This window comes from Heterodontus francisci, chromosome 15 (genome assembly GCF_036365525.1).
Source record: "Heterodontus francisci isolate sHetFra1 chromosome 15, sHetFra1.hap1, whole genome shotgun sequence".
Lineage (NCBI taxonomy): Eukaryota > Metazoa > Chordata > Chondrichthyes > Heterodontiformes > Heterodontidae > Heterodontus > Heterodontus francisci.
The window spans coordinates 29,180,129-29,197,811 of record NC_090385.1 but is presented as its reverse complement, the minus strand read 5'-3'; the positions used below and the strand labels follow the sequence as shown (position 1 = coordinate 29,197,811).

The following is a 17,683-nucleotide window of genomic DNA, read 5'->3' as shown; positions in this document are numbered from 1 at the left end:
CAATGTCAAATCAGGTAAAGAAAGAAAGGAGAGGAAAAGAATATTGGATTAAGAGCGAAAGAAAAAAAGAGACACAAAGCACAAAGGAAAAAGAAAAAAAGCTTTAGATTTTAAATTTGACTTTTTTTAGATCTCCAACAACAGCCTGAAGGAATGAGACTCCACACATGTAAGAGATCATTTTCAGTGCCGGAGACCCATTAGTTAAGAAATTTCACATCGTTAAAAGGCTATTTAGCTTGAAATAACAAGACTTCACTTCCTATGACAAATTTAGTTTGGATCTACTTCACAAAAACAGCAACTGCATGGCATTCTGTGCATGCCAGTGGTGAGGTAGAGAGTGAAATGCTGTTTTCACAAAGCCAATGGTGGAGTGGCACATTTTGGACAGCAACGATTGGTATTGGCATTTCAACATGCATCTGCTCCTCACCTGAAGTTGCTGTACCATTTGCACTTAAATAATGGTGGGTGGCATTAGCTTCACCGTTAATTTAGCAGCAAAATCTGGCCCACTGTGTGAAGAAAACTCTCCTCATCCCCGTCCCCCACCGCCCCACCTCAAGTTCTTTTGTCAATTCTCTTAAATTTGTTTTGCCTGGTTATTGACCCTCCTACAGTGGGGGAATAGTTTCTTCCTATCTCCTCTATCAAACCCTTCATAATTTGAACCCCTCTATTAAATATTCTCTTAATATTCTTTGCTCTAAGGAGAACAATCTCAATTTCACTAGTCTCTCCACATAACTGAAGTCCCTCACCCTGTACCATTCTAATAAATTTCCTCTGCATCCTCTTCAAGGTCTTGACACTGTTATGAGGCAGGAGGAGTGCACTGTCTTTTTTAGTTCCACTTCTCCACAGGTCACAACATATATTTAAACGTTTACCCTGTTACCAATACAGTCAACCATAGACTCTACTCGTTATCCCAGAATAAAATACACTAACCAGGTTTCTTTAATAACAACAAAATTATCAGTTTATTATAAAACAAGACATAACCAGCAACGAAGCAAAGCATTAACACACAGATTGAAATATGAAAGTTCCCTTTTACCTTAGCCCCTCTCACAAATGCACACACACACACACACCGGTTAACAGGAAAAAATAGAAATTTATTTTTTAGAGCTCTGTTGCAAGAAAAAGACAAAAAAGAATACTTTGGCCAAATACTTGCTAATTCGTGAAGGAAAAAAAGAGAAGATATGGAAAGATGTCAGTTGTCCTGTTTTTGATTTGGTGTCCCAAATTCGCATAAACGGCTGTCATTGGGATCTTTCTCTGGAGCAATTCAGTCAGGCGGCGTTGAGGATTTATCCAGCAGGTTTTTCCAGCGTCTCAGGAGAAATGTGGCAGCCAGGGTTTCAGGCAGGCCTTTCAGGAGGAAAACATCATCAATTTCTCTATTTCTTATGCTCGCATCTAAGGGAGCATCTCAAAGAGATGGAAAAGCTGACAGGCTTTTCAAAGAGAAGGACAAGGCTGAGCTGGGTTAACTGCTTTCCTGGCTAGTTTGTAAAACTCCAACTCACTATCCAAAGTGAAACCAAAACAATATCTCAAGATTCTAGCCTCCTGACCCCTATAAATCTGGACTTGTCACTTCTCTGTAAACATCTTCCCCAAGTCAAAAAAGCCCCTGCTGGGTAATTATCTGAAGATAGGTAACTTCCAGTACATGTTGCTTGCTAACGAGACCTCTCAGTCCTTTCAATGACCCCAGTAAAAAAAAAATCCATGGAATCCTTTTCAGTTTTCCCAAATAAAACACAAGTCCTCAAAAGTTAACAAAAAATGGAAGTACTTTCATAATAACATCCTCCCTAAAGTGTGATGCCCAAAATTGGACACAATGGGCTGAATTGTACTAGCCCCTCGACATCAGGGGTCGTGGTGGGAGGCTCGTAAAATACTTGTGGGAGCAATCCGTCATAACCCCAGATGCCGAGAAGGCCCTGCTGAATTTTACCAGCTGCGGCGAGGCTTCGGTGCAGCCCCCCGCCGCTAAGCAATGGGGCCTTCATTTAAATATTAAAATTAATTAAGATAAGACGCCAATCAACTTACCTGGTCCCGGAAGCTGTCCCACACCAATTTTACAGCCGCCAGCCACAATTCGTGCGCCTTCGGAACTCCATATGGAGTTCCGAAGCGAGACACTGGTGGGGAGGGGGGAGGACTGAAATTATCAGGGCAGGCAAGGGGGGAGTGGGGAAAACCTTTTTTATTAGCTATGGGGATGGTGGAAAGGGGTTGAAGGGCAAATGTTAAGAGGTTGGGGGGGAAAGTGTGGGTTGCGAATAAAGTTCCTTTTGATGATAATGCCCTGTAAGCAAACATTGTGGAGGGGAGTGAGGTGCTGGGAGGGGAGTGAGGTCCGGTATTTATTTAATTTTTAATACGTAATGCTTCACAATATATCTTTAAATATTAAAATTTCTCTCTACGTCTTCGGGGGCGGCCGCTCCGCCCCCTCAATTTAAATGAGCCCCCGCGTGAAATATCGCCGGGGCTCAGTGCTGGCGTTTCCGTGTCGGAAGGCCGGCGAGTTCACAGCACGCCGCCGCGATGTGCGGCACGCAAATAAAATTCAGCTCAATATTCCAGGTGAGGCCTTACCAGTTATTTACAAATGTTTAGCACAACTTCCTTGCTTTTGTACTCTATGCCGCTATTTATAAAGCTCAGGATCCCCTATGCTTTTTAAGATCAACTTGTCCTGCCACCTTCAAAGACAGGCTTCGATATCCTGCACTCTCTTTAAAATTGTTCCATATAGTTTATATTGCCTCTCCTCATTCTTCCTTCCAAAATGCATTACCTCACTCATTAAGTTTCATCTGCATATGTCTGCCTATTTCACCAGTCTCTCTATGCCCTCCTGAAGTATTCTTTTCACTGTTTACTACACTTTCTACTCTTGTGTCATCTGCAAACTTTGAAGTTATGCTTCGTATGCCCAAGTCCAGGTCATGAATAAATATCAAAAGATAGTGGCCTTAATACCAATCCCTTTATCATCATCGTTATATTTTAAATGTTTATTAAAATACATTTTTGATTGACTGTTTTTAGCTTACAGTCTTACAGACCAAACAGAAGGAAAGAAAGTTTTCAAAAATAAAACATTAGGAACAGTTTAAAAAAAGTAGAAAAAGGAAAAATATCTAGAGATAATAATAATGAGAAAAGCAGATCAGAATGAAAAGTGCTAGATATATAGATATAAAAAAAATCTCTTTTTCCAGGTTTTATATGGGCTGAAATCAAAGAAATGTGGGATGGTGGGTTTACTGAATATGTACATGACTGGTGGAACCTGATGGACTTTGCAATGAACTCCTTGTATTTAGCCACTATCACATTGAAGATTGTTGCCTATGTGAAGGTGAGTAGTCAGTACATGTTTTGTCACAGGAATTCCAGTAAACTATAATAATAGCTGTTTGACATTTTAGTACTATGTTCCTTTGATCTGTTAAAACAAAATCCATAGTACAGCTATAAATTGTGTCCATCCGAACTTGGGTTGTGTGTGGAGAAAGAATTTTGAGTTCTATGTACAATAGGAGGGTGAGGTTCTGTGGTGGTCGTGATGGAAGCAATTTGAGGTGATAAATTCAGAGCATTGCATAACTAGAGCTTACACAGTATTTAAACATGTTGGTTTAACTGTTCTTTTCTATAGTGTTTTGATACCAATATGCTAATTAGCCCACATGAATTCTGCATTAATGTACATCAGTTTGACAGATGATCAGTGAACAAGAGCAGCCTGGGGAATGACTGCCCTTCATTAGTTGGCTATTCTTGGATGAATAATGTTAGGTTGATCCCAAGGTTTTTTGTGCTTGCTTACCATAGCTGTAAGCAGGCAATTACAATTTTATCTTGGAGGCATTAATTATATGAAGTTACTTAACTTCCTTAATAAGCTACAAAAGTTAGAAAACTCCTTAAATGTACAAATTGTATTAGGTTAATTTGAGGACAGGCTCAAAATGGATTTTCTTTTTTTCATATGTTCTTGGACATTTTTATACAGTAGGCTTGGTGGCCTGGCATTAATAATGTCCTAGTTTTACAAGCACTAGTTATGTTCCAACAAGGAAGCAGGGAGGGGGTTTAGGGTGCACAGGGTTAGGGGTTTAGGGTGCACAGGGTTGGGGGTTTAGGGTGCACAGGGTTGGGGAGGGGGGGGGGGGTGGTTGAAGTTCAGGGGATGTCTACCTTGTGTCCAGTGATGACATCAGTTAGTTTTTCAAGTCGGATTCTTTTTTCACCTTTGTTGCTTTTTATCCATGAACCCTTATATGACCTCTCCTTGCCGTACACCAGTCTCAGACTGAGAGCAGGCCTCTTCTATTGCTACTCAAGCCATATGACCAGAGCTATTTACCCACATGTTTTTATCTTTACTGATTACAAGTGTGGACATTCCCCTTGAAATACTGTTAATTAGCACACTTTTATAATTGGCTTTGTTTATGAAATGTCAATACATTTTTCATACACAAAGGTGTTCACATGCTTAGATTTTGTTGTAAGTTTTCTTTTTTTCTTTTTGCTTTCTTTCCTTGCTCATTTTCCCATCTGTAAGGCCAGAATTTTACATGAAGGAAACTGGGTGCCACTGCTAGGTCCGAAAATGGGTGGCGTGGTTGCACGGGTGAGGGGCAGAGTTCCATGCGCAGCATTGGCAAGGAAAGCCAATTAAGGGCCAGCATGTGGGGGAGGTGTCCAGTGAGACAGCACAAGTAGGGGGAGGTTCCATCCCTGAAACACTGGTACCATCTTTGAAAGCCAACCAGCAGCACAGGATAGTGCAGTATCCTCGGAGGGAGCAGTGAGTGAGCCCTGGCAGCAGTACAAAGTTAAGACAAGGCCGAAGGTCAATCAAAGGTTGCCCCAAGATTCAATGATACCTCCTGGGAGGTACTCCTCCAGACTGTAAGAGAATGGAGGGAAGTTCTGTTCCCTTGGCACGGCAGGAGGAGACCAGCTTGCCAAACCAAGTAGGCGTGGATGAAGATAGCAGAGGAGGTTGGCAGCTCTCTTATCTGGTTGCTGTGCTGAAAGAGGGTCAATGATCTGATGTGTTTTGGCAAGGTGAGTACATCGCACAATATTAAGCTTGCAGCCTTAAATGTAACTGAAGGTGAATGAGAGATACCCTGTCAGTGGAGATGCCCAGGCATCAGCATTGGCTGTCAGATGTTAGTCTCTCTGTGCAGGACAGAGGAGGTCAGACAGAGGTGACTCTTGCACAGTCAGTGCTGATTGGCTGCATGCCGGAGACATGCCTGTGGCAGCACATTGGACAGACAGGCTGCCACCAACATAGGAGTCGTGCGTCTCATTGATGGGTGACTAACAATGGGATTGTATGTGCTTGCAGGATAAGACAGCTCATAATGCCAGGGAAATATCAAGAACTGGAGGTGACATGCCCTACATGGCCATCGTCACTCCTATGGAGGAAGAGGTGCTGGAGCTGAGAGAAATGGAAGCAGGCAAGGCAATCACGGATGGTGAGATGGATATGGAGCCCCGAGAGATTGAGTGACCCAATGGATGCGTGCAAGGGACCCCAAGGCGAGCACAAAACATTATGCCCATCGGTGCACCACTGATCACGTAGAGCTCCAGATCATGAGTGATTAGAAGGAGGTGTTGTAAAGCACACAGCCCTCTCATCAGTCTTATCTCTCTTGCAGGTCATAGGCAAGAGCGGCCAGCCAGCAAGCCTGAACAAGAGCATCCCCACCTCTGAGGAGGAGGAGGAGACCTCAGAAGTGCACAGTCACATCATTCTCCCACACCCTCCACCAGTGCAGATATTTTCACATTGGTGGGTAGTTGCAAGCAGTTATTAGCAGGGTCACAATCTAGTAAGCACAGCACAGACACATCCGAGCAACTGATGGAGGCAGTACCAGCCAAGGTCACTCACATGTGGAGGTCTGTGGGAGGCCAGGGTGATGCTGAGCTTGAGGCTGATAACATGCCTCTGGAGTTATCAACAGGGCAGCAGTTGCTGGAGCTGCAGCGTGAGGTGCGGGAACATCTGGAGGAGTTTCTAGAGGCTATGTACACCTTGGCATGGATGATGGAGGAGTGCATCCAGGCCATGACTGCCGCTATGACTCTGGCGCATCGGCACATGGCTTCCTCCATTGAGAGATTGGTGACCCTCATAGATAGCGTTATCCAACATACCACCCAATGGATGCTGGAGCTGCACGCGAACCTATATGCCATCATCACCTCCATGAGCTCTGTGGAGCAATGGCTGGGTGAGAGGGGGTGGAGATGCCTGGAACCATCTCCAGGTCCTCAAAATCCTCAGGTGAGCAGGGAGGGCCAAGTGTCCCCGGAAAGGGTGGAGGAGTGGTTGTCTGCAGCATCTGGGGGCTCCTCTCAGGATGCTCCTGGCATGGACTGTGGCTCCTCAGCCCTTCTGGCAGTGACACCAATAACTGTCAAAGCCACAGAGACAGAGGTGGCTCCTGCACCTGAGGAGGAGGTCCTCAGTATGCTGGGACCTTCCAGGCCTCAGGCAACTAGAGGACGATCACCACAGTGATCAAAAGCCATAGAGCAGAAAGGTCAGCAGCCTGCACCTCAGCTGCCAGCGCAGGGGGGGTACAACGTAGGAGCACCCACAAGCACATGAAAAAGTCCACCTTGCTGCTGTTGGGTTTCATGGGGTTATATCCTGATGTTAGATGTCACCTTGATGTGTATTTATCTGAAATGTGAAATTCTGCACCACTGAAAGAATTCTTTACTTATTTAAACACTACTGAGCCATTAACAGTTCAGTATCTCCTACAAAGGATGTGATGGGATGAAGCACACAGAGTGAGGTCACAGCATTTCCCATGCTGTTGCCTCATGTGATGATGGGTCCAGGAATATGGTAAGGACATTCACGGAGATGACAGGTCTGCAGAAGGTGGAAGATTTATTGGATTGACTGGCTTTGTAAGTAATGCTCATGTTAAACATGTCTTTTTTGGTGAGTTGTGAGCCTCCCTTGTACGTATCTCATCAAGCCTTGCCTGCTGTCCCTTGGGATCTTCATCCTGCTGCGCCTGGTCACCATCCCCCTTCGTACCCTCACCCTTGGAGGAGGCATTGCGTCCAGGATGTTCTCATTGGTCGAAGCTTCATCCCTCTATAGCGCCAGGCTGTGCGGACCACAGCACATCATCATGATACGTGAGACCCATGCTGGGGCATATTGAAGGGCTCCACCAGATCTGGTCAGGCATGTGAACCTCATCCTCAGAAGGCCTATGACCTGCTTGATGGTCGCTCGAGTTGTCCCGTGGCAGCTGTTGTGGGTCGCCCTTGTCACCCGTATTCATCTTTGAAGTCATGCAGGAGGGCCTGAAAAGATCGGGCACCTGGGACTGCCTTCGTATGTAAGCGTCATGGCAGTTTCCCGGAAACCTTTCACAGACCTGAAGGATCCGTTTGCGGTGGTCGCAGGCCAGTTGTACATTGACCAAGCAGAAGCCATTTCCATTGATGAAGACCACTGGCTAGTTTGTGGGAACCTTGATGGCCACATGCATGTAGTTAATGACTCACTGCGCCTAGGAGAATCCAGCGATGGCCCCGAATCCTACTGCCCTCTCAACCTGGCTATGTAGATCGGTGCAAAACCACACATACATGGCTGGCCCTCTTGAACATGGCACTGGTGACCGGATGCATCGATGAGCCGCAGACTGGGAGATCCCACAGATACCCTCATAAGATCCCTGGTGTGATCCTGAGGAGTAGAAATGCAGCACCAAGGTGGCCTTCAACACAACAGGCATTTGGTGCCCGCCCGTCACCATATGGCTCAGCTCATCCATCATCATGGCACACAGTACGTGACCTCCTCCCTGAAGAGGCACAGTCTTCGACAACACTGATGATCCGACATTTGGAGAAAGTTGAGCCTCTGACGGTAGACCCTCTCTGGTGGGTATTGTCGTCAGCGCTCAAGAGGCTGGTTGCCTGCCCCTCTGCGCCCTCCTCCTCCCTGCCCTCTTCCAGGCCCATGATCCTGGTGTCCCTCTGGTTGCTGCTGCCCGACTGCCTGTGACTGCAGCTCTTTCCCTCTCTAATGCTCCTCCTCTTGAGGTCTCAAAGCCTGAATGAATGAGGCCCATGGCAAATAGCTACACTCAGTTCACTGGGCCTCCCACCCCATCCCTTGCTCTGTACATACAGGTGCCAGGTGCGAGAGGCCACTCAAGCGGAATGCCTCCACTGTGCTAGCCAAGTTAGCCCTTGCTCTGATGCTACTTCTGCTGTCCAATCAGCTCCACCCTCCCTGCCAATTCATGCCACTACTAGCAGTAACTAACGACTGCAGCCAACACTGACCTCCCGCTGAGCCTCTGCCTCATTATAGCTGGCGAGGCTCTGGAGTGTCCTGGATCCTATGCACCATTGAAAAATTAGAAAAACGTGGTAAAATTACTGTTAATTGCCTGTTCAACAGGCTTAAATACCTTCCTGCCATATTCCAGCACGACCTCCTCCTGTCAGCTGGCCACCTTTAGTATATCTGCTCGCAACATAAAGATGTCAGGCTTCCCTCCCGATGCCTTCTGCCTCAGTTTTATCACTTCTCCCACCTCCCAACACATCGGCAATGGGCTGGTAAAATTCACCTCTAAGTCTCCATGTGCAAAGCATCAGTCAACTTGCTCAGTCTCAGCTACAAGGGTAACCTGGGAATATCTGCTTCCAGTTTCCTACTTAAAAGTGACTGGTCTCTATTTAGTGCCTTGCAGAAACTAAGATCAGTGTTGGGAAATTGCAGCAGAAAGACTGTCCCTACCTTTCTGTGGTAAAGTACTTTGGAGTCCCAGTGTGATACACCCAACTGGACCTATATTTTCACAAGTCTGAATGCTTCCCACAGGGCTTGCTGGTGCAGCCTTTGCTGATGGCAAGGTTAAAAAACTGCAATGGCAAGGTGAAGGTTTGTACAATAGGCTGCTGCTTATCTATCCAGACAGTAAATTGTATTGCTGAGTAGAAGCCTTTCTCCTAAGGAGACATGGGGACGTGCAGAGAATGCATTCATGTTTAAGCAGTGTCAGGCAAATTTCAAGCTATAATACAAGCTCAGGTCAGTCAAAAAGATTACCATTTTTATGGAGCTAAATTGTGAATAAATGCAACAAAAGAAACTAAGACTGTCATTTCTGAAACTATTAACCTCTCGACCACAATGAGTGTGTTTTGAGTCTACTTGAACTTCAATACTGGGGGACAAGATATAAAACATTACATTAATAATCTATCTGCTTCTAACAGGTCTAATTATTCACACACACACATACACACGCACACATATATAGAGAGTGCATATATATATATATATATATACATGCCTAGAAATTTTTGTTGATGATATTATTGGACAGATGCTAAACACATTTATCCTCTATTTGAATAAATGTTTAAACCCATTTATTTTAACTGATAGTCATTTGGCAGTACAGAACATGAGTACTGCTGAAAATCGAGGCATGCTGTCAAAGCTTTTTGTCTTGCACTCATCAGGACAATCCGCAAGAATACCGATGTAAGGGAAAACAGCAACTTTATACTGTATGAGAAGAGAGTGCTGATTGGTTGGCAAGTGGACTGTGATTGGTAGAGGCGTTGCCATGGAGAATGCACCAGTTTATGGTGACTGACAGTTAACTGCCAAGGAACAAAGACGAAAAGCTTTGCCAACATGTTTCTATTTTCAGCAATATTTTAACTGAGTTAATACTTTAGTTAAAGTATTAGATAGAGAAATGATGTATGAAGGGACTGTTTGTGTACTAATTGCCAACAGTCATTTCTAAGCTATGATCATTGCTAAAAAACATCAGACAGTACATTAGGGAGGAACAAAGTTTTTTGCCTTTTAGTAACCATTTACATATCTAAAACCATCTGAAACATTAGCAAATTATGTGAGGTACTTCCGAGTTAAAAGGCTGGACTAGGATTGCAGAAATAATACGGGGCAGTGGTACAGCATGATACTGAATGCGAATTCTTGACATATATGCCTTAGTAATGCCAGCACAAGATGATGAGCAGGCTGGGGGAAGGGAAGATTTGTTTGCAAAGCGACACTTCAAGTGGTGCTATGCAGACTACGTTGATTCACCAGGGACAGACAGTGCCAGAGACTGCTACCAGCATGACCCACACAGGTTTCTTCACGATATTAATGAGGAAACGCACACAGGCCACATGGGTAACGGCACTGTCTGCTCCCAGGAATTTGATTTAGCTTGAAGTGGCGCTCCACGAACGAATTCTTCCTGTTGGTGTATGATTCCCGACAGATGAGGAGATAAAATCAGAGGGAGAGCAACCCTAGGTAGTTCTTCTGCACTTCCTCATGATCACCATAAGAGTGTCCTGCACAGAAACCTGCATAAAGTTCAACCTCAGCTGAGAAACAGTAACTCGTGAGAAAAACCAAGGATCGGGAACCATTTCATTTTTTTTTTATTTAGTATGGGGGAAGGAGAGGAAATAATTTTAGAAAAAAGAATAACCCAAATCCACAAAGACAGAGGGTAAAATTGGAGAGCCCCAGAAACAGGCATGAGGATCTCAATGCATGATTAACCCATGCCCATTCCTTCCAATGCAGGCAGCATACGTATGTCATGCAGCCTGCTCATTGTAGCCTGCAGTCAACACTAAACACGCTGGTGAGTGTCTACATGCCTCAATTTTGTGTAAGGCTATCACCACTAAAAGCCAGCCTGCATCTCTTAAAGGGGAGGTGGATTCTGGTTGTAGCAGGTGCTGGAAGTAGCTGGGGAAGAGTGGCCAAACAGGAAGATCATTGAATAACTTGCATTGACATAGCGCTTTAAACTTAATAAAAAGTCCCAAGGCACTTTACCAGATTATCATGGAACAAAATTTGATACTGAACCACAGAATAAATAATGGTGCAACATGACAGAGAGCGTGCTCCAAGGTTCTCCAATGCAGCACTGGAGGCTTTGGTTCAGGAGGTGGACTGGAGAAGAGAGGTCCACCAGCCACGGGGACCAGGAGGCCCTTCAGACACTGCAAAGCTAGTGGGCCAAGATAGCCGGCACGGTCAATGCTAGCAGTGTACCCAAGGACCTGGATGCACTGCTGCTAGAAATATAATGACCTCACACAAATGCTCAAGATCAATCATCTTCAAATGCTATATCCTTAGAACTGAACAACTCGCCTCACAGACTGCTCAATTCACCACTCCACTTCCCTTCACCTGCCAAAAATCTCCATCACCACAACCCATACTTTACATTCATGGCACCACCTCACCTTCACACACTTAGCACACCCACATCTCATAGCTTGCACACACTGCCAGCTATTCAACTATGACAGCCACATCACCCAAACTCATTGAACCACACAGATTGACACACTTCCCTCTCTCTTACAGGACAAGGTAATGCACAACTGCAGGCAGCCGCACCTGCCTGCCCTCACGCCAATGAAGGACATGACGCTCGCTATTATTGGAGCAGCCATTACTGAGGTCATAGCCAGCGGTGTGACAGAAGCCATAGAAGATTACAGTCTGCTCCTTCTCCCATCTCACTTCCTCCTCAACGCACAATTTATTCTAATTTACAAGCTGCAGATGATTTAAAGATGCACCTCTTGCTTTACCCTCCTTCCCTCACCACAACCCTATCCTTGTGCCTTTCTCCTTTCAGATACCGAAGAACTGCAAACTGGCTAGGTAGTGGTGCAAGAGCAAGAAGTGATTGACGATGATGAAGAAACACAGTCACTCAATCTCACACTTGCAGCTACCAGCTCTGATACTGGCAGTCTGCATAATTTATTGTATAGCATTGAGGTGGGATCTGCACATGGTTAGACACAGGGCATGAGTGGCGTGCAGCCAGGGTAGGAGGAAAGGGTAGCGGAGTTGCCAGCTTGCCAGAGGACGAGGTTGCACATGAGTTCTTCTGCAGGGAACTCAGGTGAGGCCTTTGATAGGGTGGTCAACAGAAAAAGGCTGTTGGATATGCACACAGAAAAGGTTGGTGCTTTAGTCAGCCCGACAGAAAGCCTGCAAGCAAGAAACATGGAGGAGTCCGGCACCAATCCTGGACAGGGGTTTGCACAGAGCTTGGAGCGCCCCCCCCACCCCCCCACCCAAACCCGATCCTTTCCAACATGGAACTCGTGAAACTCCATGAGAACACTTGCGGACTCAACCATGATGCAGTGCTTGATAGCTGATGTCTCAGCTTCCATTGCAGCACAAGCAGAAGCCACATAACATCTGAATGCTGCAGTGAAAGCTCAGACTGAAGTCATGCAAGCTCAGTCTGTTGCCATGGAAGTGCAGCTCGTTGTCACACAAGCTGAGACTGTTCCCATCATTGCTGCAGATTCCATTGTGAAAATGGGCTCGCAGGGTCCCAAAGCAATCTGTCCCTCAACACATCGCTAGGATTGCTGAGGCACAGTCCTGTGGAGTGGCAGTGGCTCCGAGGAGAACAAACCTGCTGTCTTCCCGCAGGATGACGACATTTGTACCTACACCATTGCTATTCAGCCAGGCCCCTCGCCATTGCCTGTCAGCCAGCCCAGACTGCTGCCACGCATGCAGACGAAAGCTGGGCCTTCTGGGGCTAGAGCTGCTCGAGGCTGTCCTGCAAGGATATCTGCAGTTTCCTCCATTGAAAGTCAGCAGCCTTCTGCCAGCCATGCTGCAGACACTGGGGTAGTACCGCATAGGAGCACTAGAACAGGCAAAGGCACACAGAAGGCAGGCACTAAGGGAATGCACAAGGGTGATTAGTTGACTTTTGTGTAGAATATTGGATGGTTTTATTTATAAAATTGGTTTGGAATGCTTGTCTTAGGCTGGCATTTATTTCAGCATTGTGGTCAAGAGGATGCAGCGATGGTCAGTAACAGAGAGAAGGGTAGATGTGGGACTGTTGCTGTATGTGGAATTGGGGTTGTTTTCACTGGTACTGGCAATCACTGACAGACCAGCTGGAAAGAGGATTTGTTGGTTGCATCCTCCCTTCCTCCTCCTTGTCTTCCACTTCCTCCTCCTCAGCTGCTCGTCGTAAACCTGGTGGCATAGGCTGTGCCCTCATGATGGCAAGATTGCACAGGATGCAGCGAACCACGATGAATCATGAGACACTCTCGCGAGTATTGCAAGGCTTCTCCAGGGTAATCCAGGCAGCAGAAGCGTGGCTTAAGCACCCCAAAGGTCTGCTCAATGACATTTCATGTGGCAACATGGCTCTCGTTATTTGCATGCTGCTTACGTGTTCATGGGTTGCGCACCAAAGTCATGAGCCAGGTGGTCAGCGGATAGCCCTCCCTCATGGAACAGTGCATGGCCCACTCAGAGATGTTGTACATATCACCTGCTCCAGTCTGGAAGGAGCCCAAAGCAAAAAAAAAAATCATGTGCTCAGTCACCTTCACAGCCACTGGCAATGCCATCCTCACCCTGCTCTGAGGCTATGGTTTTGCTGCAATAGGTGGCAGATTTCAGAGAGCACCTGCTTAGTGAAGAGACATCACACACACTGGCCAGGAATTTGTTGAGCTCCTGACGTCGGGTTGGTGGGAGGGGCCGGAAGATCGCAGCAGCAGCAGCCCGCCATGGAGCCCAATGCCAGGATTTCCGGGTCTGATCTTCCTGGTGGCAGCGAGGCTCTAAGGCGGCCCCCCGCCGCTTGGTGACAGGACACAACTTAAAATATTTAAATTTTAAAAATGAATACATTTAAATACTATTCACTGCGATCTTACTGGCTGTTCAGGATCTTCTGTACGACAGCCGGCACTCAGTGCCTTCACTTTCCTGTCCAGGGAAAGCTGCGACAGTGAGGTGGGGAATGGGGGCACTTAGGATTTTTAGTGAAGTGCCGGTGGGTTGGGGGTGAACTCTGCATTTCTAGTGTGGGGGAGGGGGGGGGTGGGTGAAGAGGTGACCTCTGCACTTTGTGCTGTTGGGTGGGGAGAGGTCAATTTTCAGTGTAAGTGTTTTGGGGGTGGGCAACGGGGCAGCCATTTATTTTCTTTGTTTTGGGGGCGGGAACAGGTCAGAAATTTATTTACAGTGTGGGCTGGTATGGGGTTCAACTGTGCAGGTCTGGCAGTCCTTTAAAAATTGTGCCAGTGCCTGCGCGGAGGCAGCTGACACCATTCATGGAATTGCAGAGCCCGCTCCCACCATGTGATGGGGTCAGAGTGTACCGCCCTGCGTATTTAAATGAGCTACCGCGTGTGCGGTCCGCCATTTTTTTGCCCGCTGCTGCTCCCAGAAATAAAAAATAAAATTCAGCCCACTGTTCCTTCCTGAGGTTGAAGTAGGAAAATGCTTCTTGAAGATCCTGGGTAGATATGGTCTCCTGCTGAGAGCCCTTCTCCCCCTCCTCCTCCTTTTGGTGCAGCTTATCTGTGTCACCTCTGCTCATTTTCCTTGTCATGTTGTGTGTCAAGAGGAATAGAAACTAGTGGACTCATGACTGGGAGCAAGTGGTCTGAGCAGAATGCTTGAAGTCAGAACCAAGGCCTTCAGCAGCTACCACACCACTCCCTGTAGACGTCAGCAACTTTAAATAATACTACAAATCACCAAACACGTCTACTAACTCAGCAGCAGCCACTAGAAATCAATCAGTAACTAACAAAAGTTATTCAAGATCCCTTTATATATAGCTGGTGGGGGTTCTTGCTGCTCCTGAATGCATGTTCAACTGTCTGAGGTTCAGAGGTCTGTTAGCTGGAGCGCTGAGGTCAAAAATGGCACTGCCAGTGTCAAATCGGCGCTGCACGTAATTGACGCCATGATCTGACTACTCTGCATACGTCCAGCACACATTCCTAGCACTCACGTTAACAACTTCACCAAAACATCGTCCGGCGTGGTCCAACCAGAGATGAGCATGTGCAGGGTGGTTGCCATTTTGGTACCCAAACGGCACCCACAGCACCAAAAATACAAGCACTACGCAACTGAATTTTGCAGCAAGAATCTCTTGTCAGTATAGTATTATCAATTTGCTGATGACACATGAGCAGTTTTGTTTTACCTCACTACATCAATGGGTTTTTTACACTCATGAAAGAAGACTGACTTTTTCAGGGGGGTTTTTGCAATATAATATATTTTGCTATTTTAGTCTTTTTCTTAGTATCTATGTTAGTCAGAAGTACAAAAAGAGTTTAGCAGGCTTGAGTTTATAACTGCTGGCTACAGAAGCAGTCTGATAGTTTTGGTGGAAGAGCACTAATGCTATTCTACAGCATGAGTTTTGATCCAGCTTTATTATTTATTTATTTTATTTATTTAACTGCTACTTGATCTTCTATGAGTGGGTTTTATCACCTTTCTGTTGAGCTGCTATGTGGAGTAGTTGGTAACAGAAATGTAGTTAATCTCAGGATGAAAATAAGTTAACAAGACTAGTATTTCTCTGTGAATGCTATTCCTTTTGGAATGGTGGTGATAGCAGAGTTGGTTTGGCACATGGATCAGTGAGTCCCATCCTCCAGGCTTGAGTACAAACATACCGGGTGACAGAATGGGGGATCTTGCTGGGGAGAATACATTGGACAAAACTATATTGCATGAAGGGGAGGCTCATGTTCCCCAGATGAAATTGCAGAAGACCTGGGCTATGTCCATTTCAGAGCCAATCACATTGGCTGTGAGATAATTTAGTTGTTTCGGGATGTACAAGTTGGTTTCTTATGTTGCTACAATTTGGTGATAAATTCAAAAGGAATGAAACATTTGGTCTTCCACCCTCAGCCTGGGAAGTGAGAGAAAGGTGTGAGGTGACTGCACGTTCCAAAACTTTTGGGGTCTCCAAGTCTTAGAATCAGGAGCAGCTTATTACTTGTCAAATGCTGTAAGTTCATCCAGACAGTTAATTAGATTTTCCAGTCCTAACCTGTTGCTTTGTTTTAAAGTACAATGGCTCACGCCCTCGTGAGGAGTGGGAGATGTGGCACCCAACGCTGATTGCAGAAGCCCTGTTTGCAATAGCCAATATCTTCAGCTCCCTTCGTTTGATCTCGCTTTTCACTGCGAACTCTCACCTGGGACCACTACAGATTTCGCTGGGCCGCATGCTCCTTGATATTCTCAAGTTCCTCTTCATTTATTGCCTGGTGCTGCTCGCTTTTGCAAATGGACTGAATCAGCTGTACTTTTACTATGAGACCAGCGCTTCTGAAGAGCCCAGTAATTGCAAGGGAATACGGTGTGAGAAGCAAAACAATGCATTCTCAACGTAAGTCCACTTATTAAAGATTTATAACAAGTCAAGCAAATGTCACCATCAAATCACCTTTAAAAAAAATTCTAAGTAGTCTAATGTTTTTTATATCTTTTTTCCTGTCCGTTCAGGTGACTTGCTTTTTTGAACATTTTTGTTTAAACTAATAAATCTCCTGCAGCACTGCTCTCAGGTCATCTGGGACTTGAATGTGTTTTCTGATGTTTAGCAGGGGTCCTGTCGCAACTCAAATATGATAGTAGTTCACTTTATGCTGTAATACAGCAAATTAACTGAAGCAATACATAACAATTGATGCCAGGTGAAAAAACTACAAAGCTTATATTTGTAAGATTGCTTACTTACCAGTCTGCAAGATCTTGCTTACAGTAAAATAACTTGGTTCTTTCCTTCACAAAATCTCTTCCAATTATTTACATTGTAAAATATTTGTTTAATGTTCGACCTCCCCATGGTCAATTGTAGTATTTTTTTAAATTCATTAATCAGATGTGGGCATCGCTGGCAAGGCCAGCATTTATTGCCCATCCCTAATTACCTTTGAAAAGGTGGTGATGAGTTGCCTTAGTGGCTTGCTAGGCCATTTCACAGAGCCAACCACATTGACTTAGATCTGAAGTATAGCTAGACCAGGCAAGAACAGCAGGTTTCCTTCCCTAAAGGACATTAGTGAATCTGTTGGGTTTTTACAACAATCCACTATCTTCATGGTCACCATTACTGATTCCAACTTTTTATTACAGATTTATTTAGTTAACTGAATTCAATTCACAATCTGCCATGGTGGGATTTGAACTCAGATTGCCAGGTTAGTAGTCTTGGCCTTTGAATAACCAGTCCAGTAACATAATCACAATGCTACCGTACCCAGTAGATGCTCTAGAGAAAGGATCCCCAAAACTTTTCCCTTTTTTCCCCACATTTTTACAATTATAAAAGTTACATTTTCACCCCATTAATTCTCACAGTGGATCTGAAGCAGTGCCCAGGGAGGTTCCTGCTACTGATGAGTGTCCTGCGCTTTAAAAGGTGGTCACTCCCAATGGTCTGGTCTTTGAGGATTGATGGGACTCTGGCCATGAGGTCCTATAAATCAGCATCAAGTCCCCTTCTGTCCTCATCATGAACACTAGTTCCCTTCACTGATGTTAAAAAATCTCATCTCAAATGATACCAATACCTCACAATTTTTACTTAATGACCGAAACTGTAACACATTGCAGTTTTTAAAAATGTTGATTTCTTTCTATAAATTTCCATGCTGGTATGCACTGTTCACTAAGGGGGTGGATTTCTCTGGGATTTTCTGCTCATCTGCTATACCTTTGATGGAAGATCCACAG

The 17,683-nt window shown here is 45.3% G+C and overlaps 1 protein-coding gene across 1 annotated transcript in view; it reads left to right on the top strand.

Moving 5' to 3' along the window:
• LOC137377861 (short transient receptor potential channel 5-like) overlaps window positions 1–17,683 on the top strand; it is a 135,327-nt gene that overhangs the window by 82,471 nt on the left and 35,173 nt on the right. The window contains exons 5-6 of the mRNA XM_068047932.1: window positions 3,258–3,397; window positions 16,012–16,334. Of these exons, the coding sequence (XP_067904033.1) occupies window positions 3,258–3,397; window positions 16,012–16,334 (463 nt within the window). The remainder of the gene's footprint in view (window positions 1–3,257; window positions 3,398–16,011; window positions 16,335–17,683) is intronic.